The sequence below is a fragment of the Helianthus annuus genome, chromosome 10 (assembly GCF_002127325.2).
Source record: "Helianthus annuus cultivar XRQ/B chromosome 10, HanXRQr2.0-SUNRISE, whole genome shotgun sequence".
Lineage (NCBI taxonomy): Eukaryota > Viridiplantae > Streptophyta > Magnoliopsida > Asterales > Asteraceae > Helianthus > Helianthus annuus.
The window spans coordinates 97,924,023-97,950,403 of NC_035442.2; the positions used below are offsets into that span (position 1 = coordinate 97,924,023).

The following is a 26,381-nucleotide window of genomic DNA, read 5'->3' on the forward strand; positions in this document are numbered from 1 at the left end:
TTCAAGAATCAAGAGAAACTTTTACTATCTTCTTTATCATTATGAATCAAGAACAATGTTTAAGGAAAATATATTATACCTTCAAGGTTAATTTTAAATGGGTTTTTGATAAAAGATCGTGATATGAGGCTTGTTCTTGCTTGAATCCACTTGAAATCACCTCCAAACTTCCTTATGAGCTTCAAATCACCATGTAAAGGCCTTGATTCTTCATGTTTTGATTTTGAAATTGAAATGTTGAAGCGTTTTAGGGGGTTTCGGCCGTAGGTGTTCAAAGAGAGAGAGAGAGAGAGAGAGAGAGAGAGTGAAATTTTTTGAATGTTGTCTTGGAAATATGGAAGAATAAGAATGCATGCAAAGCCTTAATCATCACCATAACATTCTCTAAGTATTACATGTGTCTAAATTGAAAGAATCAAGGCATTTTGGCTGCCCTATGTGCCGCCACCTCCCACCTCTCTCTCACACATCAAATGTATACATATAGATATTATATGTAAATTAGCTCAAAAACAGGTATTTTACTGATTACCGGGTATTTTATCTAGCGTTTTAATCCTGTTTTAGTGCGTTTTAAATTATTTTTATCATTCTATAAAAATAATCACTTAAATATATTACTGAAATAATTACCAGTTGCCTTGACTGGCTGTGTTGACGGTATTTTGTTAAATTCGCGCAGTATCGCGCGGTACGCTCTCAAACTCGAAAAATAGAGTTTCTTAGTGTTTTAAATTATTTTTCCACACGGATATGATTAAAATTATTATTCTAATCATAACAGGCTATTTTTTGGATTTTAACACTGATCGGGTGGTCACCGACGTTCGTTTCACATTTTAAACGTTACGCGATAAACGTTAGTTTTATCGTTGCCAACATAATTTTTATATACATCTGAATTTACCAACACATCAAATATCATTGTTATGGGTGAAATTCTGATCCCATATCCTGGATAATATCTTAAGTTATATCTTGATTATATGATAAATATTCATACCCGGGATACTGACCCAGGATATTGGTAACATCCTGATGTGGTATCCTGAGGATTACAAATGGATTATGTGCAAGAGTACGAGTCCAAGCTTGCAACGTTCATGAAGACCTCTTCCCCTGAAGACTCAGTCCAAGTTGTTCGAAGAAAGACGTTGAGACCGCTTTACTTGGTCTCCAACGTTAACTAGGGAGTATTCGCTGGCATCCCCGTTTGTAGGAGATTTTGTTTTTGTTTCATAGCTATAAATAGATGGATAAACCAGATCAAATGGGACATCACACTCACTGCCCTCGAGCACTTCTACTCTCTCGCAACTCTCACTTTCTGAAAAAGCATTGTAACACATAGTAGCGATTTGGTCAATATCCTGCACCGTATCCTGATATTTGAAGCAATAAGAAGAACAAGGCAGCTGCGATTGTCAGCTCCTGAGGTTTTGTGCTGGCGATCTAGATTGATCAAGGGCTTTCCTCATACATCTCGTGTCACCCTTTACTTTTTGCTCATTGTTTGATTGTAGATATAGCTCGATATCCTGAGCTATATCCTGAAACTGTTTTTGCAAACAACTAAATCAACATATTTTTGATACACATTCTTAGCACACTACCTCACTTAACTAATTTGATCACTAAATTGCTTAGGTAATTTTTGACCAAAACAATTTGGCGCCCACCGTGGGACAAGTGGTGCTATTTCTACTAAAAGCTTTTGCAAAATCATTACTTAGTTTTCTATTTTCAAAACTTTTTGCTACACTATTTTCAATGGCCTCAAGATCAAACATGAGGTCTTCTACCGTGTCTGCTACAACCTCTGCAACAATTGGTTCAGTGCTTCCAACACCTCCTCCAAGGACGCAAGCTTCTTCACAGCCTCAGGATATCATCCCCACTCGGAATGTTCAGGGATCTGCTCCTGTTTTGGCCTCTAATGATGAAATTCTAACTTTACCGGAACAGATGAAGCAACAACAGGAGACCAACCAAATGCTGATGAGAGAGATACAACTCTTGAAATCCAGCTCAAGCAGGCCCGTTGAGGATACTGTCACTCCCTTGCAGCCCAGAGCTTTGAACTTCAGTTCTGCAATATATACTGAGGATAACAGGGGGAATATTGTGCCTAGCCATTCCCAAAGTCATATTCTTGAGATACCCTCTTCGGTTAGGGTGTCAACTGTGAGAAGTTCAGGATATGGTCAGAATCCTCAGACTGGTAACGTATCTAATAATAATAATACTCTTGCTACTAATAGTATTGGATCTTTGAAGGATGCAGGTATGACAGCAGCACTCTCCAGGGAACTTCAGGAGGGCGGCCCCTCTTCATCATATTAAAGATAGCGATCCAGGCAAGCGCCAAAGAAAGAAGGGGTACAAGCAAGCGAAGTTAAAGGACATGATATCCAGCGTACCTGGGTGGTCCAGCCAATTCCAGAAGTATCCCAAGACAGCCACAAGATATCCCGGTTTGCATATCCTATTTGTGATGCTGAAATCCCAAAAAGATTTCAGACCCCCAACATGAAGCTCTATGACGGAACTACGGACCCTGAAGAGCATATTGCCTAGTATAGGGAAAGGATGGAAATCAACCCTATCCCTCCAGATCTCAAGGAAGCATGCCTCTGCAAGGGTTTTGGTTCTACCTTAACAAGATCAGCCTTAAAATAGCTCTTAAACGTTCCTCCTCATTTGATGACATCATTTGCTCATTTAGTTAACTTATTTAATAGTCAATTTTCTTGCAGTTGAAGTTTTGAAAAACTAACCAGTGATCTCTACAGGATAACTCGAGGACCTCAGGAATCCTTGAGAGATTATGTGAACAAGTTTAGCTGGGAATCCTTAGATATCCCATATCTTGATGTTGCAACAACTGTGCAGGCTTTCAAGATGGGATTGCAAAAAGATTCTCAATTCTACCAGGATCTTGTAATGAATCCCTGCGGGAACCTGGATGAAGCTTGGAACAGGGCTTTAAGATATATTCGACTGGAGGATGACAAAAAGATGCAAGAGAGGATGAATTCATCCACAACCTATGAGTCAACCAACAGGAAATCAGAATCCTCGTACAAACCATATCGCTCTAAGCCATATGGAAGGAATGGCAGCAAGAAAGTGAATGCTGTTAAAGAAGAGGATCCTGAGGAGTATCCTGAGTTGTCAGAATATTATTTTTCTGTAAATATACTTGAACTGATGTATGCTATGTAGGGTTTAGGAGACAAAGCAAGGTGGTCCTGGAAGAATCAACAAAAAGCTGATTGGAAGGATAAGTTCAAATGGTGTGCCTTCCATGAGGATTTCGGACATGTTACTGAGGATTGCATTGCTCTGAGGAAATAAATAAGCTATCTCTTGAGCAAGGGGTATCTGAAGGATCTCCTGGGAAGAAAGAAGAATAAGGGTCAAGATACTGAGAAGGATCCTGAACGAGCAGCATCACCTCCTACGGATGCCAAGATAATTAACTTCATTTCAGGAGGATCCGACATTTGCGGGACATCATATTATGCGGTGAAAAGGCACGCGAAGGAGGCCAAGGCAGAGAGGGGTGATAAGCCAACCAGGATGTCAACCCTCACGACTGATAAAGTGATCACGTTCGATAGTGATGACAGGGATACTGTCCAGGATCCTCACCATGATGCTTTGGTAATAACTTTATATGTTGCTAATCATTTTGTGCGCAGGATACTGGTGGATAATGGCAGCTCCGTCAACATAATTCAGCTGGAAACAGTGAAGAGGATGAATGTATCCCCGATGGATATTACTTCGAAATCCACTGTGCTTGTTGGTTCAGTGGAGAAGCCAGGAATACCGTGGGAGAGATAAAGTTGTCTGTGTATGTTGAAGGGGTCAACTCAATGCAGCGCTTTTGTGTCATGGACTCCTTATCCTGCTATAATATTATATTGGGTAGGCCGTGGATCCATGATATGAAAGCTATGCCGTCAACCTATCATCAATGCATCAAGATCCCTACCCCTTGGGGAGTAGTCAAGGTGGAAAGTGATCAGCATGAAGCAAAGGAGTGTTATTCTTCTTCGATGAAATCCTCGACAAAGCCCAATGCAGCATAGAAATTAAAGATGCGAGCCCAGGATATCGTGGAGGCTTCAGAGTAGGATGTAAAGAAAATTATCCTGGATCAGGATAATCCGGATATCTCGGTGCTCGTAGGAACCAATATCCCTCAGGATATTGAAAATCAATTAACTAACTTTTTGAAATGCACGATGTCAACATTCGCATGGAAGCACGAGGATATGACAGGTATTTCCAAAGATATTATCACTCACAAGCTTGGAATTGACAGGTCATTCAAGCCTATTCAATAAAAGAGAAGGATGTTTGCTCCCAAACAAAATGCAATTATTCAAGAAGAAGTTGAGAGATTACTGAAGTCCAAGATGATCAGGGAGGTCAAATTTCCAAGATGGCTAGCAAATGTAGTTGTGGTGCAGAAGAAAAATGGGAAATGGAGAGTGTTTTGGTAAAAAATCAGACAAGGATAATGCAACCAAACTCTTTGTTACGGGGAATGATGCTTGAATTATTGAATGATATGAAGGATCACTTTATATTGTAATAAACAAATGATACAGAGATTTATACGAGGAAAAAGCCCTTGATCTTTAGAAGATCTCCGGCATAAAAAACCTCGGGTGATGGAAACTACCGATCACCAACTCAAATTAAACAATAAATCTGTTACAACTTCGGATGATAGCGAGCTAGTTACAAGGATCACTACAGTGTAAAGTGCACAAAAATCTGTAATCGCCAAGTGAATTGTCAAGAGCTGGTGAGAGCAGTTACGAGTGTGTGTGTTAAGCTAAAAATAGCCAAATGTTCTAAAATTAGCTCGCTATCCCCTTAAAAATGGAAAAATATCTAAGCTAACTAACTATCCGCATTTCATGCAAGTCCCCCACGAACTCCATAACGTCCATATTGGTCAAGCACGTGCGGAAGAAATAACGAACATGCTCCAGGAATCTCGCCAAGACCAAGTCCAAGCTCGTGCTCCTGCAAAACAACAACATATTCAAAGTAAATAATCGTTAGAATAAGGATCCTTACCATGATCCATGATCCTGACCCTGCAAACCTCCTGAGGATCACTATCTGAAGCAAAAACAAGGATCACCAGATCCAGTCAGTAAATGAGGATCACTGATCATAGGTGAATCCACCCTTAACAATTGCCCCCAAAATATAAGGAGTAATATTGTAAATAATGAGTTATATTTTGTCGTCCTTATTCGCAACGAATCATCCACCAAACTTGCCGTTATATGCGAACTAGCCGTTGAGATCCTGACGTCACTGAGGTGACTATCCTGCAAAATCATCATTATAAATGGCAGTTAGAGATAAGAGCTAGAGGCCATTTAAATTCGAGCGTTTCCTCTTTAAATCCTCATCAGAAGACTTATTCATGTACTCCTCTCTCCTTTCTCTCTTCATCTTCTTGCTCTGTTTTTCTTTCTTTACCATTATCACAACAAAAATGATGCTCCGATCCTTACCGGGCAAGGATCACAAGAAGAACAGTCCCTTGATGAGCCAAGGGATCATCAAAGATTCCGCAAAAGAACGCTGCTGCTTCACCGATCCACAAATTGATAGAATACGCCATTGTTTTCCGGCGAACACCATTTTCAAACCGTTTGATCCCACCGTTTTAAGTGACTGTGCTTCTGAAACTTGGATTGCCTTTCCAGTCACTCCCTTCACCATAGGATACACCTATCCTTTTCCAGCTTTTACCCCATCCTTTTTCTCTCTTACCGACATTTCTTTCATCCAAGCAATGCCCATGGTCTGGAGGGTTTTGATCACCCTTGAGAGGATCATTGAGCAACACCGCATTGATCTAGGAATGTCGGAGCTTTCTGAAATGTATGACCTTGTCAGCCATGGATCTCACCGGTATCTTCTCAAACACAAGCCGGGTGAAGAACATCCCATCTTTAAAGCTACCAAAAACGACACCAACTGGAAACGGAGATTCTTCTTCGTCTGAAGGGATTCCATTCCTGATGGAAAGGATCTGCCTAGAAAATGGACCACTCATGGTAGGATAGAGGATCCTTAGAAGGATCACTAGATGAAAACTTGCTTCTGACCAGGATCACTAACATGTTTTCATTCTTTTATGCAGCTATTTATGTCTCTCATCTGTTCAAAACACCTGCAACAAGAGAAAGGCTTCTTGCTTTCCGAAGACTTGACCCTGCAGTAAGATCATTCAAAGCAAACACCCAGGATTCACAAGAGGTATCCTCAGGCTCAGTCACCATGTCAAGTAAGTATCCGTGTTTATGTGTGATTAAATAATAAAAATAAAATAAAATAAGGATACTTATCTGTTTTGAATGTGTAGGTGCCGAAAAATCTTCAAAATCTGCCTGCAAGTTCAGCGTTGCTGATCTTAACACTGTACGATCCTCGAGGAAGAAGCTCCCTGCCAGTCCAACTGCTTCGATTCCCAAGGAACCCACTAAAGGAAGGGGTGGCAAGAAAAGAAAAACCTCTGAGGTTGAGGATCTGCAAGGCTTGCCTTTGATCCGCCACCAGTTCCTTGAATACTTCAATGATGTAAGGATCATTGACCCTGCTTATATATCCTGCTCACTTGAGGATCACATGATCTTGAACTGTGCTCTATCTTTTTTTGCAGAAATTCGATGAGATCGAAGACTACGTTGGGAGCGTTGAAGAGCTGGACAAGAAGTATGCAGACCTTCAACAAGTTGTGGTGCTCAAGGATCACAAGATTGCTGATCTTGAAAAAGCCCTTCAAGACGCCAAGACCCAGACAGCTAAAGTCCTGATCAACACTGACTACGAGAAGCATGAGCTCATGGAAGGTGCCAAGGTCTCCGCTGCCGTTACCATGTACAAGACTAAACTGAAGATGGCCCAGGAAGCTCAGGATCCTGACTTCGACAGAAGCAGCTGGGATGTTGAGGGCTGGAAGGAAAGGCTGGCTAAGCTGGAGGATGATGAAGATGAGGCTGAAGAGGTTTTAGCAATCGAAGCTGGAGGCAGTGGAAAGGATCATGGTGGAGAAGCTAGTGGAGCGGCTGAAGATGATGCAGCGAAGGTGTAGGTTGCAGCAATGGGCGATGATGGACACTTCTAGACATAGCCGGAGCCCATTTTTTAAGTTTGGTAGTGGTTTTTGGTTGTGATGTTTTCGTTAAAAAATGGTTGGTCTGTACTTTGAACACTAGTTTTTAGGATTAAGGATCTATGATCCTTTGAACAATAGGTAGGATAATAGGTGGTGGAGGGATCCTCTGTTTGGGGGATGAAGCCACTTGTTATCCTGCCGCCTTTTATTTTCCCGCACTGCTAAGACCCGTAAACAATGGACACCCTTTGCCAACCCATGTGGACGGGCCACGTTTTGCTGGTAGAAACGTGGGTTGGAAATTTTGACAACCTTAAGGGGTTGAACATCTTGTTAATAAATAAAACTTTTAACTTTTTGGCTATTTCCCGTGTTGTTATCCTTGTATATCCTTTAAATTTTCAATTGTTTTAATATACACTAGTCTGAATAAGAAAAGTTGAACAATTTAGATTTGAAATTTTAGGATATGATCCAGGATCAAATATCCTATAGTTGAAAAATTCCAAAAAGTGGCATATTTTAAGGATCACAAGTCCAGTTGTCAAAGGGCAAGGGTTATTCAAACGAATAATGAATAAAATCAAAATCCTTAAGGATCATACCTGAGAATCCAAGTTAGGATCCTAATCTTTAGTATTTTAATCAGAATAAGCATAAGACAAACCTTAGTAGGAGGTAAGGACCAAGGATCCTTAGTTGTTTAACTTCAAAAACCTGAAATAGAATACAACTTGGGACTAAGCCAACATATAAGATAAGTTAGTGACTGGGGACAAGCCCAAGGATAACTGGGGACAAGCCCAAGGATAACTGGGGACAAGCCCAAGGATCGTGTGTAAACTGGAGTATGGCTCTCACTGGCGACTATCCAAACTTAGTGACATGAAAATGCCAAAACCTTATCTAACGTGAAAGCAGTAGAAACCTTAGGAACGGATGTATGGTACGTCTACCATTATACGTAGGATCCTGGGTACAGCCAGTACAATGAAATTGTCAGCCCCTAAAGCGAGTACTGGTCCCATTGCCATGAACTGTACCAGGATCATCGTGCGCTACTGGCGAAACTGGGGACATGCCCAAACTGGGGACTAGCCCAAAACTGGGGACAAGCCCAAATAACTGGATGCTTCTGTGGATAATCAATCCTTTGTTAAGGATACATGAACCTTCAAAACTCAGAATCAAGTGAATGGAGGATAAAGGATGCAGGACCCCTATCCTTATATGAGAAAATAGAAGAATGAAATAGTTTGAGATTAGAATGTTACCAAAGTGAGGATCATCTGTTCTGTGAGGATCCTTCAAGGATACTTTTTATGTGAGGATCATCTGTTCTGTGAGGATCCTAATCACATGAAATATTTCTTCAAGTGGACAGCATTCCAGGCTCTTGGTAGCAAATCACCTTCCATTGTTAGCAATCGATATGCCCCCTTTCCTGCCTCAGCTTCAATCAAATAAGGGCCTTCCCACTTTGGAGCTAACTTTCCATCAGCAGGATTAGTGGTATTCTGAAATGCTTTCCTTAGTACCATATCACCAACTTGGAATTTCCTGATCCTGACATTTTTGTTGTAGGCTCCAGCCATCCTCTGCTGATAACTGGCCATCCTTATCCTAGCCAAATCACTGATTTCCTCTATAGTATCTAGGTCTTGAACCAAGTTCTCATCATTTTCTTCAGGATCACGAATGCTTGTTCTTGCAGTTGGAACCACCATTTCTGTAGGGATCACTGATTCTGCCCCAAATACCAAAGAAAATGGAGTTTGATCAGTAGCATTCTTGAGGGTTGTCCTATCAGCCCAAAGCACATAAGGTAGTTCTTCTGCCCATTTTCCTTTCTTGGACCCAAGCTTCTTTTTCAAGTTGTTGATGATGATCTTGTTAGATGATTCTGCCTGACCATTAGCTTGTGGGTGGACTGGTGTTGATGCTATCATCTTAATCCCCCAGCTGTCATAAAAGTTAGTAGTTCAACTCCCAATAAATTGGGAACCATTATCACATATAATTTCATAAGGAATACCAAACCTAGTAATAATGTTTCTTTTAATGAAGGATATAACTTCCTTTTCTCTGACTTGGGCAAAGGCTTCAGCCTCTATCCACTTGGAGAAGTAATCAATCATAGCAAGCATGAACACTTTTCCACCAGGTGCCTTAGGAAGCTTACCAACTATATCCATTCCACATCTCATAAATGGCCAAGAGGAGGATATATGATGCAAAAGTTCAGCCGGTTGATGAAGGATATTACTATGTCTTTGGCAAGAATCACACTTCTTGGCATATTCCACAGCATCCTTCTTCATAGTAGGCCAATAGTATCCTGTCCTTAGGATCCTTGAGAATAATGCCCTGCCCCTAGTGTGATTTCCACAATCTCATTCATGGAAGTCTTTTAACACTTCTTGGATTTCAGGATCCTCAATGCATCTTAAGTATGGTCCTGCAAGAGATCGTTTATACAACATATTATTTAATATTGTGAATTGGGATACCTTAATTTTGAAAGCCCTAGGGTTTTCTCCTGTAGGAATCTCTCCATGTTGTATGTATCTCATGATTGGGAGGATCCATGATCCTGAATGAGATTGAGTGTCATCACTAGGGATGATTACCAAATCCTCTCCTATCTCCATAGCCACATGATCCTTGATAGCAGGGGTCAGGATGTGGATAATGGGAATACTTATGTCCTCCGGGATCTTCAAAGATGATCCTAGATTAGCCAATGCATCAGCTTCTGTATTTTCGTCCCTTGGTACCTGTGTCAAACTAAAGGAAACAAAAGAGAGTGCCAATTCTTTGACTATCTCCAAATATCTGGTTAGCTTTTCACCTTTAACAGCATAGGATCCATTGAAGTGATTGGTGATTAATAATGAATCTACATGTACCTCAAGATACCTGATCCTCATATGCTTAGCAATTTGCAAACCAGCTATCAAGGCTTCATATTCAGCCTCATTGTTAGTAGTTTGGAACTCACAAGCTATAGAGTGGGGTATTATGTCCCCCTGTGGCGATTTTAGTAGTATCCCAAGCCCTGTTCCTTTGACATTAGAGGATCCATCAGTATAGAGTATCCAATGATCCTTAGTTTCCTCTAGCTGTTGGACTTCTAACTCGGCTTCCCTTTGCAAGTCACTACTGAAATCTGCCACAAAGTTAGCTAAGGCTTGGGATTTAATGGCTGTCCTAGGCTCATATCTTATATCATAAGCACTGAGCTTCACTGCCCACTTAGCCATCCTTCCTGACATTTCAGGTTTCCTGAGAACATTCTTAACTGGAAAATTAGTTTTAACAATAATGGCATGAGTTTCAAAATAATGTCTTAATTTAGTGGATGCCATGATTAAAGCAAGAATAAGTTTTTCCAAATGAGAATACCTGGATTCAGCATCAAGCAAACTCTTACTTACATAGTAAACAGGATGTTGTGTACCTTCGTGATCTTTAACAAGGACAGCACTTACTGCTTTTGAGGATACCACGAGATATAAGGATAACACATCTCCTTTTTCTGGCTTCATCAAAGCAGGGGCCGAGGACAGGTAATCATTGAGAGCTTTGAGAGCATTTTCATGCTTTTCAGTCCAATCAAACTTTTTGTTCTTCCTCAAAATATCGTAGAATTCTTTACATTTCCCTGAGGATTTTGATATGAATCTGTTTAAAGCTGCAATCCTGCCCGTTAGTCTTTGAACATCCTTAGCGTTGGCAGGGGACTTGATGTTCACTATAGCTTTAATTTGCTCTGGACTGGCTTCAATGCCCCTCTTTGTCACCATATACCCTAAGAATTTACCTGCTTTAACACCAAAGTGACACATGGAAGGATTAAGTTTCATATTATATTTGTCAAGGATATTGGATGCTTCCTCCAAGTCTCTCAGGTGATCCTCAGCCTTTTTAGATTTAACCACCATGTCGTCTATATAAACTTCCATAGTGTGTCCAATCTGATCCTTGAACATCATACTTACTAGCCTTTGATAAGTTGCACCTGCATTTCTTAGTCCAAACGGCATAGCAATATAACAGTATATACCAGTTGGAGTCATAAAGGCTGTATCCTCTTGATCTGATGGTTCCATCTGAATTTGCTGAAATCCAGATGAAGCATCCATAAAAGTTAACAGTTCATGACCCGCAGTTGCATCCACCATGGAGTCAATGTGGGGTAATGGGAAAGGATCCTTGGGACATGCCTTATTTAAATCGGTAAAATCGACACATACCCTCCACTTTCCGTTTTTCTTTTGAACTACAACCACATTGGCTAACCATCTTGGATACTTGACCTCCCTAATTATACCTGCTCGAAGTAACTTTTCTACCTCTTCCTGGATAATGGCAGTTCTTTCTGGTGCAAACTTCCTCCTCTTTTGATGGATTGGTTTGAACAACCTGTCAATGCCAAGTTTGTGAGTGATTACATCTTTAGATATACCTGTCATGTCTTCGTGTTTCCATGCAAAGGTTGTTTTTCTCCTTCTGAGGAAGGATACTAGGCCTTCTTTCTTTTCGCCAAGGATCCCTGATCCTATGTAAATTTTAGACTCAGGATCATGAGGATCCATAAGGATTTCTACTACATCCTGCTCTCTTGCCTCCAAGACATCTCTCGGAGGTTGCTTTGATTGCTATTGCTCCCTTGACTTTGAGGCTGGTTTCATTGATGAGGTGTAGTAGTTCTTAGCCTCCTGCTGATCACTACCAATTTTCACTATCCCCCATGGGCTAGGAAGCTTCACACATTGATGATAAGTGGATGGGACCGCCTTCATGTCGTGTATCCAAGGCCTGCCAAGGATAACGTTACAACAAGATAAACAATCAATAACACAAAATTTTTGGTAAGAATGTAGCCCTTCAATATAGATTGGGAGTTTAATGTCCCCCAGAGTATTCTTAGTCTCGCCACTGAATCCCACAAGCACTGAGGATCTGGGTATGATATTGGATTCAGGAATATTCATTTTCTTAAGAACATCAAGCTGGATGATATTCACAGAGCTCCCTCCGTCTATAAGGATCCTGCGAACAAAATGGTTAGAAATAAAGAGAGTAATAACCAAACCATCGTGATGAGGATCCTGAATGTCAACACGATCGTTCTCATCAAAAGTTATGATTTTTCCTTTAGTGACACTGGATGTTCGAATGGGTCTATCTCCATTATCCATCTTGGTTTCCTTTGCATGTCTTTTAGCTGCAGAAAAGGATGTTCCACAAATGTCTGATCCTCCAGATATAAAGTTTATAACTTGTGCATCTGCTGGAGGGGCTGGAGCTTTCTCTGGGATCCTTTCAGGATCCTGAGTTCTTGACTTCTTTCTCCCCAATAATTCTTTCAAGTGCCCCTTGCTCAACAAGTATTCGATTTCTTTTCTCAATGTGATGCATTCTTCTGTGAGATGCCCAAAATCTTCGTGGTATGCACACTATTTTGATTTATCTCTAGTTGCAGCTGGTTTGTCATTTTTTCTCGGCCACCTGGCTTTATCACCTAGATTCTGCATCGCAAGAATTAGTTCATTGTTATCAACAGAAAAACAGTATTCAGAAATTGGAGGATAATCCTCATCATCCTCTTCCTGTTCTACAACATGCACATTCTGGTTATCAGATTTGTTGTAGGATCTGAACTTATTGTTCCTGAATGAGGATCCTTGCTTCTCTTGTTTTGAGGATCCTGCTAATCTTTCCTGGATCCTTTTGTCATCCTCTAGCCGGATGAACCTAAGGGCCCGGGTTCTTACCTCATCTAGATTCTTGCAAGGTGTCATAACAAGATCATCATAGAATAATGAATCCCTAAGCAATCCCATTTTAAAGGCTTCTATAGCCGTTGCTATATCCAGGTTAGGGATATCCAATGATTCTTTACTAAACTTATTGATATAATCTCTCAATGATTCATTATGACCTTGGGTTATCCTATATAGATCACTAGTTAAACGCTCAAATTTTCTACTACAAGAGAACTGGTTATTGAACAGGTTAACTAGATTAGCAAACGAGGTAATAGAATAAAGGGGAAGACTTAGCAGCCATTTAAGAGCCGATCCAGTAAGAGTGGATCCAAATCCCTTGCACAGACATGCTTCCTTTAACCTTTCTGGGATGGGATTGATCTCCATCCTTTCCCTGTATCGTGCTATGTGTTCTTCAGGATCCGTGGAGCCATCATATAGCTTCATTGTCGGTACATGGAACCTTTTGGGTATCTCAGCATCACAGATGGGTGGTGCAAAACGAGATATCTTATGGCTCCCATCCGCAATCTCCGGGATAAGCTTGACTACTCCTGGAACACTTGATATCATATCCTTCAGCTTTTGCAATTCCCTAGCCATAGCATGATTGATACCTGTATCCTGCATAAGGCCATGATTAGTGGTATAAGAATTATTGAAAGTGTTACCTCCCATTGGGTTCAAATTTGGAACCCCAGATGTGAATCCATATTGCTGAGATTCTGGAATGATTGAAGGACCGGTAGAAGCAATAGTCTGCATTGGAATGAAATCTCCTTGATGGATATCTGAATTCCCTGATTGCAAACTCCTTAATGATCCAGGAATCTGGAAGGATCCATGAAACTGAGAGAATCCTTGAAGCTGCGAGGATCCTTGGACCTGCGAGGATCCTTGAACCTGAGAGGATCCTTGAACCTGCGAGGATCCTTGAACCTGAGAGGATCCTTGAACCTGCGAGGATCCTTGAACCTGAGAGGATCCTTGAACCTGCGAGGAGCCTTGGACCTGCGAGGATCCTTGGACCTGAGAGGATCCTTGAACTGGCCAGAATCCTTGAATCTGCTGCACTCCCAAGTATCCCCCTGGGCTAGCGAAGGATCCTATATGCTGAGGGAGGGATCCTGCTGGCCTGAGTCATTGCTGATGATCCGTAGTGCACTCCTCTTGGTCCTCCCACGTATTGAACATCTGGAACCACCGAAGGCTGAGAGGTCATGACCGGAGTATCGAACTTCAAAGATCTGGGCATCAATGGGGAATGATCCTCTGCCGATCTCTTCTGTTTCTTAATGTCTCCAATTTCTCTGAGAATCCTTTCATTGGTCTTATCCTGCTGCTGTATGTGCTCCTTCATCTGCAAAATTAAAGTAAACAAGTCACTAGTAGTAGGAGTATAAGAAGCAGAAGAAGTTGGAGGTTTTGAGAAAATGGGAGTCGGTTTCTTTTCGGCATTTTTGTGAGGTCCAGAAGGTGGTGGAGGCAAAGGTGGAATGCCCTGGGATGAATTTACTGCAGACATCGCACTTGAAGTGTTCTTTGATGATGAAGCCATCTGCTTGGATGCAACGAACCAAAAATGATCACAAAAACAAGAGTTTCTTAGGAATGAAGCACCAATTGCCCAACGGTGGGCGCCAAACTGTTTTGGTCAAAAATCAGACAAGGATAATGCAACCAAACTCTTTGTTACGGGGAATGATGCTTGAATTATTGAATGATATGAAGGATCACTTTATATTGTAATGAACAAATGACACAGAGATTTATACGAGGAAAAAGCCCTTGATCTTTAGAAGATCTCCGGCATAAAAAACCTCGGGTGATGGAAACTACCGATCACCAACTCAAATTAAACAATAAATCTGTTACAACTTCGGATGATAGCGAGCTAGTTACAAGGATCGCTACAGTGTAAAGTGCACAAAAATCTGTAATCGCCAAGTGAATTGTCAAGAGCTGGTGAGAGCAGTTACGAGTGTGTGTGTTAAGCTAAAAATAGCCAAGTGTTCTAAAATTAGCTCGCTATCCCCTTAAACATGGTAAAATATCTAAGCTAACTAACTATCCGCATTTCATGTAAGTCCCCCACGAACTCCATAACGTCCATATTGGTCAAGCACGTGCGGAAGAAATAACGAATATGCTCCAGGAATCTCGCCAAGACCAAGTCCAAGCTCGTGCTCCTGCTGACGTGGAGTCGTAGGTACACGCAAATTTAATCCAATTACAACTAATAGCTAGTGGTAAGTGGGTATCGAACTCACGGAGTATGTGGAAAATGTGTTAAGTTATAGCTTTGTGAATTAACTACAATTACCTAAAATGCAGAAATTAAAATTTAAGAGTTGTTTGTTTTGGATTTTGGAACTAATTCTTAACTAAGTAAATTGCAAATCAAAGATTGTAGTTTGTAAACAGATTAGGAACAAGCGACCATCCTAGATTTCAGGTTTTAATCCACACTAATGTTTATGCCCAACTAGAAAGAATCACATAGACATGATTCGTGTTTGATTATCTATTTGTGATAAAAGGGAACTAAGTACTCGGATCATAAAATGCGAGGTTGTTACCCGATGATCAATTGACAATTATCCAACCCTAATCCCTCCCATGATATCTCGATTGCCAACGGCACCAAGAACGTATGGTTTTAGATTATGATCAAACAAAATTCAACACCTTACAAACAAACATTCAAACACCACAATAACTTAAACAAACATTCAAAGTCATTGTTCTAGAAATTCAAGCACAAACATAGTGTTTCATAAGTAAACCTTACATCTAGGATGATCACCAAAAGTTTAGCCACTCATGGCTTGAACAAACATCATAACAAAAGGATTAATGTTCATACGAATCAAAATCACAAACCGAATGTTAGAAATTGTTTAGAACCAAGCAAGAACAGCCAAATTCGCCCCTAGTCTACTCCCAAAACGTCCAATGATGAGAATATCCCAAAAGACACCCTCAAAACTGATTAAATGAGGCAGTTACATTTTTTCCGCAGCTTCCACCGTAAATTACGGTACCACCGTAATTTACGGTGAGTTTCAAATGTTTACGGCGAGTTTCTCCTGAGTTACCGTGAAGACCGGTGACATTTCAGGGCCACCGTAAATTACGGTGGCCACCGTAATTTACGGTGGCCACCGTAATTTACGGTGGCACCCTGACTTGTGTGCTTTGTTTCTTCATTCGTTCCACGCTTGACCCGTTCAACTCCAAACCGTTCAAAGCTGCGATATATTCACTTTAAGCTCCCGCATTGCACCTGAAACATAAGCACCCGTAGTTATCTAATTCAAGATAATTACCCAGTTGAATGAGGGATAAACTTGTCTTTTAACATCATAAAGGGTTGTCCCATGGACCACCCGTCACATCCCCACACTTAACCGTTGCTTGTCCCAAGCAACTCATTAAATCAATTTCTCAACACGTGATCAATGTAAATCAAGCAAAAACATGCAATCCTTCTTACTAACCCCTTTTTAACACCCGTTAATGCACCCCTCTCTATATCTCTCCGCTCGGTGACAAGTAAACACTAGCAAAGATAAGCTAGACACACAAAAGGCAAACGGGTGATTGCACACTATATGCTTGTACCTAAATCAGTTCTTCTCCTAATATGTGTCGAACATGAATGCAAATCAAAGGGACTTCCAAGGTTGTAATGTGGCTAGGTGTATGGGTAGGAAATGGAATATATATGAAGTAGCGAAACTTAACCCGGTCTTTTTATTACAATAAAGCAAACTACAACTACCAAGTTAGCTAATATATACAAGACAACTACCATCACTTTTCTTTTTCTCTTTTTTTTTTCTTTTTCATTCATTTTTTTTTCATTTAGAAACATTCACATAACATATCTAAACATGACTAAAGCAACTACTAGCACTATAAGACCGGGTTAAATTAGGTAAATTTTAAGTAAGTAGCTAGGGGTAACAAACGATAAGCTTTTAGGCACAAAATGGCTACTACATGTCCAAACCCCTGCCCCTCTTGCAACCATGTTCATATATATAACTTATGAGGTCCAACCCCCCAAATCCCACACTCACACACACTATGACGAGGCTACCTAAATGCCCTTATCCTTTCTACATTCATGTTCAACTAAGGCCTCAAACCGTATTCAAGAACAAGTTCTAACGCACCCCCACCCGTTGCCACCCTCATCAACAATAAACATTATTTATGTACAAGGTGGCTTCAACTCTCACCAAGAATGAAAAGGGGTATTAAAGGGTTGCCGGTGCATCATTTGGGGCTAATCTAGAGCGTTCAAATTCTCACAATGTTTTGCTTGACTCAAAATTTTTAAAATCTTCAAAAATTCCCCCCATCCCCACACTTGGGATACATTGACCCCAATGTATGGTTTTAGGAGGCTTTGATCACTAAACCTCTCTCAACACCAACAATCGCTTACACACTCAAACCCCAAATTTCTTTTTGGATTTTTCATTTTATAATTTTTTTTAAACACCAACACACCACCGACTAGCACCAACCCAAACACAACATAGCAACTAACACCACCCAACCACCCGACCATAACAAAACAAACTAACAAATATGCACAAAATATACAAAGGAGGAACACAACCTGACTAATAATGGCGCGGTCCCGGAGGTCCAAAAATGGAAGACATCATGTCGTTCCATTCTCCAAATGCAAATGAGCCGCTACTACTCCTTCCTTGTTGTTGTTGAGCTCCTTCTTGTTGCCTCGGGTCGATCCATTGTGAGTGGTGAAGCTGTGGAGTCGGATACGACGTACTACCAACATAAGGTGGTAACGAAGCATAATCCACATGTTGTGGATCCACAACCACTGGCCGCCCGGCGTGCCAGTCTGCATGCAATCTTGTCTCTTGATCATCGTGGTACCGATTATTCATTTTCACTTCTTGGGAATACGCAAAGGTGCGATTCCACGCCTCACTACGATCAAAGCTATGTTTCAGAGATCGCTCTATGCTTGCACTCATCATTGTATTTTGATCATATAACGTCCGCTCCGGACCCGGCCATGTTTCAAAAACGGAAGCCGGAGGACGTTGATTTGCTATAACTTCTTGCATAGTACCCTCATAAGCCCACCCGGGCTCATAAGAACGCTCCGCGTAGTCGTAGAAGGCACCACCATATCCTCCACCCGGGCCCCCTTGCCCCACATTTAAATTCACACCACCTTGCTGTGCCTCTGCATAATCCTCGTCTCCACTCGGGATCTATTCCTCACTCTCGAGTTCATCTTCTTCACCCGGTAAAAGAACTCTAGCACCCGCTTTTAACACTCTCCATCTCTGCCCTTCCGACTTAAGCTTATGGTACCGCTCCGACTGCGTGTAAGTCCAACCAAACCCCAATTTTTCGAGAGTAAAAGGCTGGTGTCTTTTAGTTGCTCCTCTATCTTCAGATGTAAGTGGCTTTTGTTGCTTCATTAACCCTGTAATGATCCGGCAATATGGGATTATATCTCTTCCAAACTTGTTTCGACAGATCCATAGATGGTTCATGATCAGATAACGAATTGGGAAGCGCGGACCCCCAGTAAGTAGCGAGGAGAGGACGGGTACTTCGGGGTACCTTACTTGTTCTTTGTCCCCCCTTCGCGGTATGACATTCAACAAACAAATTGCCAACAACAATTTCGCTTCGATTCTCAAATTTTTCCGATACAAGATTCCATGATAAGTACCCGGCAAGAATAGCGTTGCTAACATATCGTTCCACCGCGGGTGCTTTTCCGGCTTTAACAAAAGATCCTCAAGTGTAGGAATCATATAATCACGGGCCAGAAGACTATCATATTTCCCAAGCTTCTTCAATGTATCAAAAGACATTTCCACTAGAACCCCATGCACTTCATTAATTAGCTTCCTTTGCGATGGCCGATCGTATTGATTACATTTAAGAGTCGCCTTCCACTCTTGGATTTCGGTTATAAACAAGTTGCTTTTATCCTTGTCAAAACATTTAAGCGCTGACTCCCAACCTAGAGCACGGAATTTGTCAAACACACCGAACTATTGAAATTCAACTTCCCGAACTTCCCTCTCACATATAAAGGCCGTTGCCTTCTTCTTCAACTTATTCATACGGTCGTGATATAAGGTTGGTTGCCATTCCTCTGGTTGGTCATCCAAAGGTCCCGAATCCCATGTCGGCTTATCATGCGGATTCAACTCTACCATCTCTTCGTCGCTTTCACTTTCGCTCTCATCAATTCGACCCATGTACTGTCTTTTCCGCGGTTGTTGTTCCGGTTGTTTACCCTTTCCCTTCGATGACGAAGATGAACTAGCTCCGGTAGGTTCCTTTGTGCATGCCATTATCCTACACACAATAGAGCAAACAACACAACCAAGACTCAAAAATTAGTCCCTTCTCACACAATATCCCCACACTTGCTTGTTACCATGGTTGTAGATGTTAGTGAACCAAAAATTTTTCAAGATTTTTTTTCAAAAATTGGGTATGGTATCTCTACAATGTAGAGATTCCCCAAAAGTTCACTACTTTACTATCAATCCTACATCTACAAACCATAACCATGTTCAAATAGCAAGTAACAAGTCAAAACTATGAACAAGCAAGTGGGTATAAACAAATGACCTTACTCTTCACAATGTAGCATCAAAATATAACAAATAAGCTTTCATACCTTGGTTTGGAGATGCTAACACACTTATGAAACAAACGCTTCAAAAACCCCTAAAATTTTTGGAATTAGGGTTTGGAATTCGACCCCGAAGACGTCGTTTTTTCACCAATTTCTTCTCCAAATCAGAAAGTACATGAAAAATTAGCCAACATAGACTCCGATTTCACGTGATTTGGTTGAGAATTGAAGAAGTTATGGGTGATTGAAGGTTGAAGAAGAGTTGGGGTTCTTTTGGGTTTTGGAAAGAGATAGGTGAAGGAGATAGATGGAAAAGATGAAGAAAGAATGGATGGTTGGGGTGTAATCACGTGTATATTGATTGGGGTTATTATTATTATTTTTTTTATTTAGTGCCGGAACCCACACGATCCAGATGTTCGCCAGGTCCACCGTAAATTACGGTGGACACCGTAATTTTCGGTGGATGCTGGCAATCAATTCCCACCGTAAATCCGGAGGTTTTCACCGTAAAAGACACTTCCTCTTAAAGGCCACAGTAACTTACGGTGACACTGTAAATTACGGTGGCATCTGGGCGTTTAGGCTGCTACAAATGTGCAGTTTCAAAGTGATTTTTATATATATATTTTTTTTCATTTTTTCGATTTTTTTGTGTTTTTAAATTTTTTCAAAAGCATATAAAAATCACCCTACCCCCTTGAAAGTTCCGTGTTGTCCTCAACACAATGTTAGAGCAATTCGTGACCCAAATATCCCCACACTTGTTTCAAACACGGATTTCAAAGAAATACGATAATTATACAAACTATACAAAACAAAATAAAACGAAATGCTACTATTTACACTACCAAACCTGGGCCTCTCATTGTTGTTCCTCATCGACCGGGCGTAAGATGTAGCCCACTTTGTCAAGCTCCAAATTGTTTATGTCGTTCCCCTCCAAGTACGGTTTCAACCGGTGACCGTTCACCCTTTGTTGTTTTAACGTTTGCTCGTCTTGGATGTCTACATCACCAAACCTTCCAACCCGCCGAACGACATATGGGCCCATCCATTTACTTTTTAGCTTACCCGCGAACATCTTGAGTCTTGAATTATATAACCAAACCTTTTGACCCACTTCAAAGGTTTTCTTCCTCAACTTCGCATCGTGTACTTTCTTGAGCTTATCTTTATAAGCCGATGCACATTCATAAGCCTCATCTCTAAGCTCTTCAATTTCACACAATTGTAGCTTCCTCATCTTCCCCGCTTTATTGTAATCCGCATTAACCGTAGTGATCGCCCAATAAGCCCGATGCGCCAACTCCATTGGCAAATGACAACCCTTCCCATAAACCATTCGGTAAGGGGTTGTGCCAATAGGAGTTTTGAAGGCCGTTTGGTATGCCCACAATGCATCATCCAATTTACTCGACCAATCCTTCCTATCCGTTCTTACCGTCTTCATGAGAATTTTCTTGATTTGACGGTTGGACACTTCGACTTGTCCACTCGTTTGCGGATGGTAGGGTGTGGCGATCCGGTGATTCACACTATACCTCTTCAACAATTTACTGAAATTAAAGTTTTTGAAGTGCGAACCACCATCACTTATGATAACTTTTGGAATGCCAAAATGAGCGAAAATGTTGGATTGAACGAATTTACAAACAACCGAATGGTCATTTGTTCTAGTTGCAATGGCTTCAATCCACTTAGAGACGTAATCAACCGCCACCAAAATGTATAGAAAGCCGTTCGAATTCGGAAAGGGGCCCATAAAGTCAATGCCCCAAACATCAAATATCTCTACAACCAAGAGTGGTTGTAATGGCATCTCATCCCTCTTCGATATGCTTCCCATCTTTTGGCAATTGATGCAATTTCTCGCGAACTCACATGCATCCTTGAAAATGGTGGGCTAATAAAACCCACATGAAAGAACCCGGTAACCCGTTTTGTGCCCGCTAAAGTGACCCCCACATGCGGATGAATGAGCATGGGTTAAAATTTCCAATACCTCCGTTTCGGGCACACACCTCCTAATAACTTGATCCGACCCGATCTTGAAAAGGTCCGGTTCATCCCAAATATAGTGCTTCACTTGAACCATGAATTGTTGTCTTCGCTTTTTAGTCCAATGACTTGGGATGGCACCCGTGGCTAGGTAATTTACATAATGAGCATACCACGGTGCAACAAAGGTGGAAACGGCTAAGAGTTGCTCGTCGGGAAAGCTTTCATTTATTTCACTAACATCATCAATCCCTTCAACCGGAATCCGAGACATGTGATCCGCCACTACATTCTCACTTCCCTTTTTATCTCGGATTTCTAAATCAAATTCCTGCAACAACAATACCCACCGAATCAAACGAGGCTTCGCGTCCTTTTTCTCCATCAAGTAACGGACCGCACTATGGTCCGAGTATACCACAACTTTACTCCCCCAAATGTACGAGCGAAACTTATCCAAAGCATACACCACCGCTAATAATTCCTTCTCAGTTGTGGTGTAATTAAGTTGTGCTTCGGATAAAGTCTTGCTCGCATAATAGATAACCACCGGTTTCTTGTCAACCCGTTGACCCAAAACTGCACCAATAGTAGTGTCGCTTGCGTCACACATGATCTCGAATGGTTTTGACCAATCCGGCGGTTGAAAAATGGGAGCTTTGACCAAATGTTCCTTCAAAACAGTGAAAGCTTGCATACACTCATTAGGAAACTCAAATGGGACATCTTTTAATAACAAGTTGCACAAAGGTTTGGTAATGACACTAAAACCTTTTATGAAACGTCTATAAAAACCAGCGTGCCCCAAAAATGAGCGTACACCCTTAACATTTTTCGGAGGTGGCAAAGATGCTATTACCCGTATTTTTGCCTTATCCACCTCCATCCCCCTTTCAGAAATTACATGACCCAACACAATGCCCTCTTGCACCATGAAGTGACTTTTCTCCCAACTTAGCACTAAATTTTTCTCAACGCATCTTTTCAAAACTTTTTGTAATTCGTTGAGACAAGATTCAAAACTAGTGCCAAAGATTGAAAAGTCATCCATAAACACTTCAAGCGACTCTCCAACCATGTCCGAGAAGATACTCATCATACATCGTTGGAAAGTAGCCGGAGCATTACACAAGCCAAAGGGCATTCGCCGAAAAGCGAAGGTGCCATATGGACAAGTGAAGGTGGTCTTGTGTTGGTCATCCGGGTGTATTGCGATTTGATTGTAACCCGAATACCCGTCCAAAAAGCAGTAATATTTTTGACCCGACAATTTTTTCGATAATTTGGTCAATAAAAGGTAGTGGGAAATGGTCCTTAGAAGTGGCGGCATTCAATTTTCGGTAGTCAATGCATACACGCCACCCGGTTACCGGTCGGGTGGCAATTTGTTCACCATTTTCGTCCTTGACTACTTGAATGCCGGCCTTCTTAGGCACAACTTGGGTGGGACTCACCCAAGCACTATCCGAAATCGGATAGATAATTCCCGCATCCAACCATTTAATTACCTCCTTTTTAACTACCTCCCGTAGGTTCGGATTCAATCGCCTTTGAGCTTCTCGTGTCGGCTTTGCATCTTCGGTGGTAATGATCTTGTGCATGACAATGGATGGACTAATTCCTTTGAGATCGGCAATCGTCCATCCGATAGCTCCCTTGTTTTCTTTCAAAATTTCCAACAATGCTTGCTCTTGTGCCAACTCCAAATTAGAGGCAATAATGACCGGTAAAGTGTCATTATCCCCTAAAAACGCATACTTCAAGTGGCTCGGCAAGTCTTTAAGCTCCAACCTCGGCGGCTCTTCCAATGACGGTTTCGTTCCCGAGTCGATTTCCACCAGCAAATTTTCAAATTGGTGAGTCCATGGCGGCCGACCTTCCCTCAAGGCCATAGCATCTTGCTTCTCTTCTTCAACCTGGAGTGCATAAGCATGTACCTGTTCAGAAAAATCACACAAACAAACTTCCATACCATCCTCCTCATACTCATGCGGGTTGCATCCTTCGACTATATCTGCCATGAAACACTCATCAACACCATTAGCATTAGAATTGTTAGTGAAAACATTCAAACGCATTTTCCGATTACCAAAAGTCATATCGACTGTACCAAATCTACAATCGATGACAGCGTGTGCGGTGCTCAAAAATGGCCGACCCAAAATTACATTTTGTTGTTGTTTTGGGTCCGCGGACGAGTAGTCCAAAACTAGAAAGTCAACCGGGTAATAAAACTCATCAATTTTAACAATTACATTTTGGACCATTCCCCGGGGTAACTTATGAGACATATCGGCCAAAACAACTGTTGTCTCTACCCTTGCTAATGGACCAAAATCATATTTGTCATATAAACCCCCCGGTAAAATGCTAACCCCGGCTCCAAAATCTAGCAACGCCTTCGCCATTTGAAAATTACCCACTTGAATATTAATTAGTGGCGTGCCCGGATCTTGGAGCTTAGGAGGAAGCTCCCCATTCAAAACCGCACTCACTTGCCCGGTTAAGTCCACCCGCTTAGGCACTTTCTTCTTATTTTGCCTTTCTTGTGTACACAACTCTTTTAAAAATTTTGCATAAGCGGGTACTTGTTTTATTGCATCAAGGAGTGGGAGATTTATTTTCACTTGTTTAAACATATCCCACATTTCTTCTTTTTGGGGACCTCTCGATGCAATAAAGTTTTTCTTTCCCGGGTCAAGTAAAGCCGATGTAAACGGAACTTGACTCGGTTCACCCTCAACTTTTTCATTTCTTTCATTTTCACCCAAACCCGGTTTGTTAACATTTGATTCTTTTGGTTTTACCGGTGAAACTTCATCATCACTTTCAATACCCGTGATATCCTCAACTACCCCCTCAACCAATTCGGGTGACAAATTAGCTTTAAACTCTTTTCCACTTCTTAAAACACTAACATGATTAATATTAACATTACCTCGTGATGAACCATGTGAAGGGTTTACCTTGGTGTCGCTAGGAAGTTGACCTTTTCCCTTCTTTAATTCCGCCACATCGGTTGCCAATTGACCCATTTGGGTTGTTAGTGACTAGATGGTCTTGTCACGAACTTCATCTTTTTGCATTCGGACTTCATCAAGTTGATTTCTCTTTTGCATTTCCGCTTGCATACTCTTCAACATATCCATCATCTCATTTCGACCGGACGACCCCCCTTGTTCTTGACCCGTTTGGTATTGCCTTTGATAGCCTTGGTTGTTTCCACCTCTATACCCACTTTGATTGTTATAAGGTTGACGCGAACGAAAGTTACCTTGGCTACCTTGAAAGTTTGGGTTAGCTTGATTTGAAGGGTTTCCATACCGAAAATTTGGGTGGTTCCTCAACCCGGGGTGGTAAGTGTTAGAATTCATGTTGTTATAATTTCTACCACCCCCTCCTTGACCTTGAACAGCATGAACTTCTTCATATTGCCCTTCCACCATTCCTTGGCAATTTTCAGCCGCATGACCTATTTCATTACACAATGCACAAACATCATAAATTTGGTTAGTGGTTTGAACATTACCGTCATCTATTGCGTGCACTTGAGGTCGGGCAATGGCTGGTCGTGCTCTCCTCGATGCTTGAGCTTTTCTTTTTGATGTAGTTGCCATGCTCTCCAAAAACTCCCAATCATCATTCTCGTAATTTGTACCAAAAGTCCCACCGGTGATAGACATTAAATCACGAGCGTCTTCGGCACTCAACCCCTCGTGAAAAGCGTTCATTAATTCCCACAATTCAATTCCATGGTGAGGGCAGTTTTTGATCATCATATTGAAATGCTCAAAAGCCTCATGAAACATTTCACCATGTTGTTGTTGAAAGCTCCGCAACCCTTTTCTAGCATCATTCGTCTTTTGAGCGGTGTAAAACTCATCCAAAAAGGTTTGTTGCATCTCCCCCCATGTATATATAGATGCTGTAGGTAATGTGTAGAACCATTTTTTCTCCTTATCTTCCAAAAAAAATTGGAATAATACCAATTTAATATCGTCGGCCGAGAACCCTTGACTCCCAAGAGTGTTGCAAATCGAGTCATAAGCCTCCAAATGAAAGTAAGGCTCCTCCGTTGCTAACCCCTTATATTTTGGCAAACTTTGCAAAGAGTTGGTCCTCACTTCAAATGTCCTCCCTTGATCATTGTGAGGAATGACTACCGGTGAAGGGTTATGAGTGATTACCGGCCGAAAATGTGCTTCGATGCCCCTCACATTTTCTCTAAGGTGCCTCCTTGGTACACCGAACCTACCCCTTGGAGGAATAGGACCCATTGGCCTTGGTACGTGCCCTTGTGGTGTATTTGGTTGTTGAAACTGTTGTTGTGGCATCTGTGGGCGTTGAATTGGTCTTTGGAATTGTGGTTGTACGTGTTGCGGTCGAACTTGTTGCAATGGTGTAGGGCGTTGCATTTGTGGCCCTTGTGGTCTTGGCCGAATGTGTTGTGGTATGAGTTGTTGTTGCTGTTGTACTCCACTAACACTTGGCATTACTTGCATTTGACCTTGCATGTATCCGAATTCTCCTTGATTTCCATCACCCCCATAAGTATACCCGTCTTCATCAAAACCTTCAAACTCCTCATATCCTTCATCATACCCATCTCCTTGAATTCCCGAAGATTGCCCAAATGGGAGAGTCGAGTACTGAAAACCCGATTGGTGTTGTGGTCTAAAAGAGGGCATAGCATGCACAATAGTTGAATTTGGTGCAATTGTGAAGTTAGATGATGATTGACCCGTAGTTGGGGGAAAGAAGTGGGATAATGGTGGGATTGTGGTAGAAGGGT

The 26,381-nt window shown here is 41.5% G+C and overlaps 1 protein-coding gene and 1 non-coding gene across 2 annotated transcripts; one reads left to right on the plus strand and one right to left on the minus strand.

Moving 5' to 3' along the window:
- Positions 1–20,453: 20,453 nt before the first annotated feature.
- LOC110870043 lies at positions 20,454–20,933 on the minus strand. The gene has a single exon (XM_022119241.1). It carries the CDS (start codon positions 20,931–20,933, stop codon positions 20,454–20,456), a length of 480 nt encoding a protein of 159 aa, XP_021974933.1.
- Positions 20,934–25,336: 4,403 nt separating this feature from the next.
- LOC118483390 lies at positions 25,337–25,442 on the plus strand. The gene has a single exon (XR_004870678.1). It is a non-coding gene; the product is annotated as a small nucleolar RNA R71 (small nucleolar RNA).
- Positions 25,443–26,381: the final 939 nt, after the last annotated feature.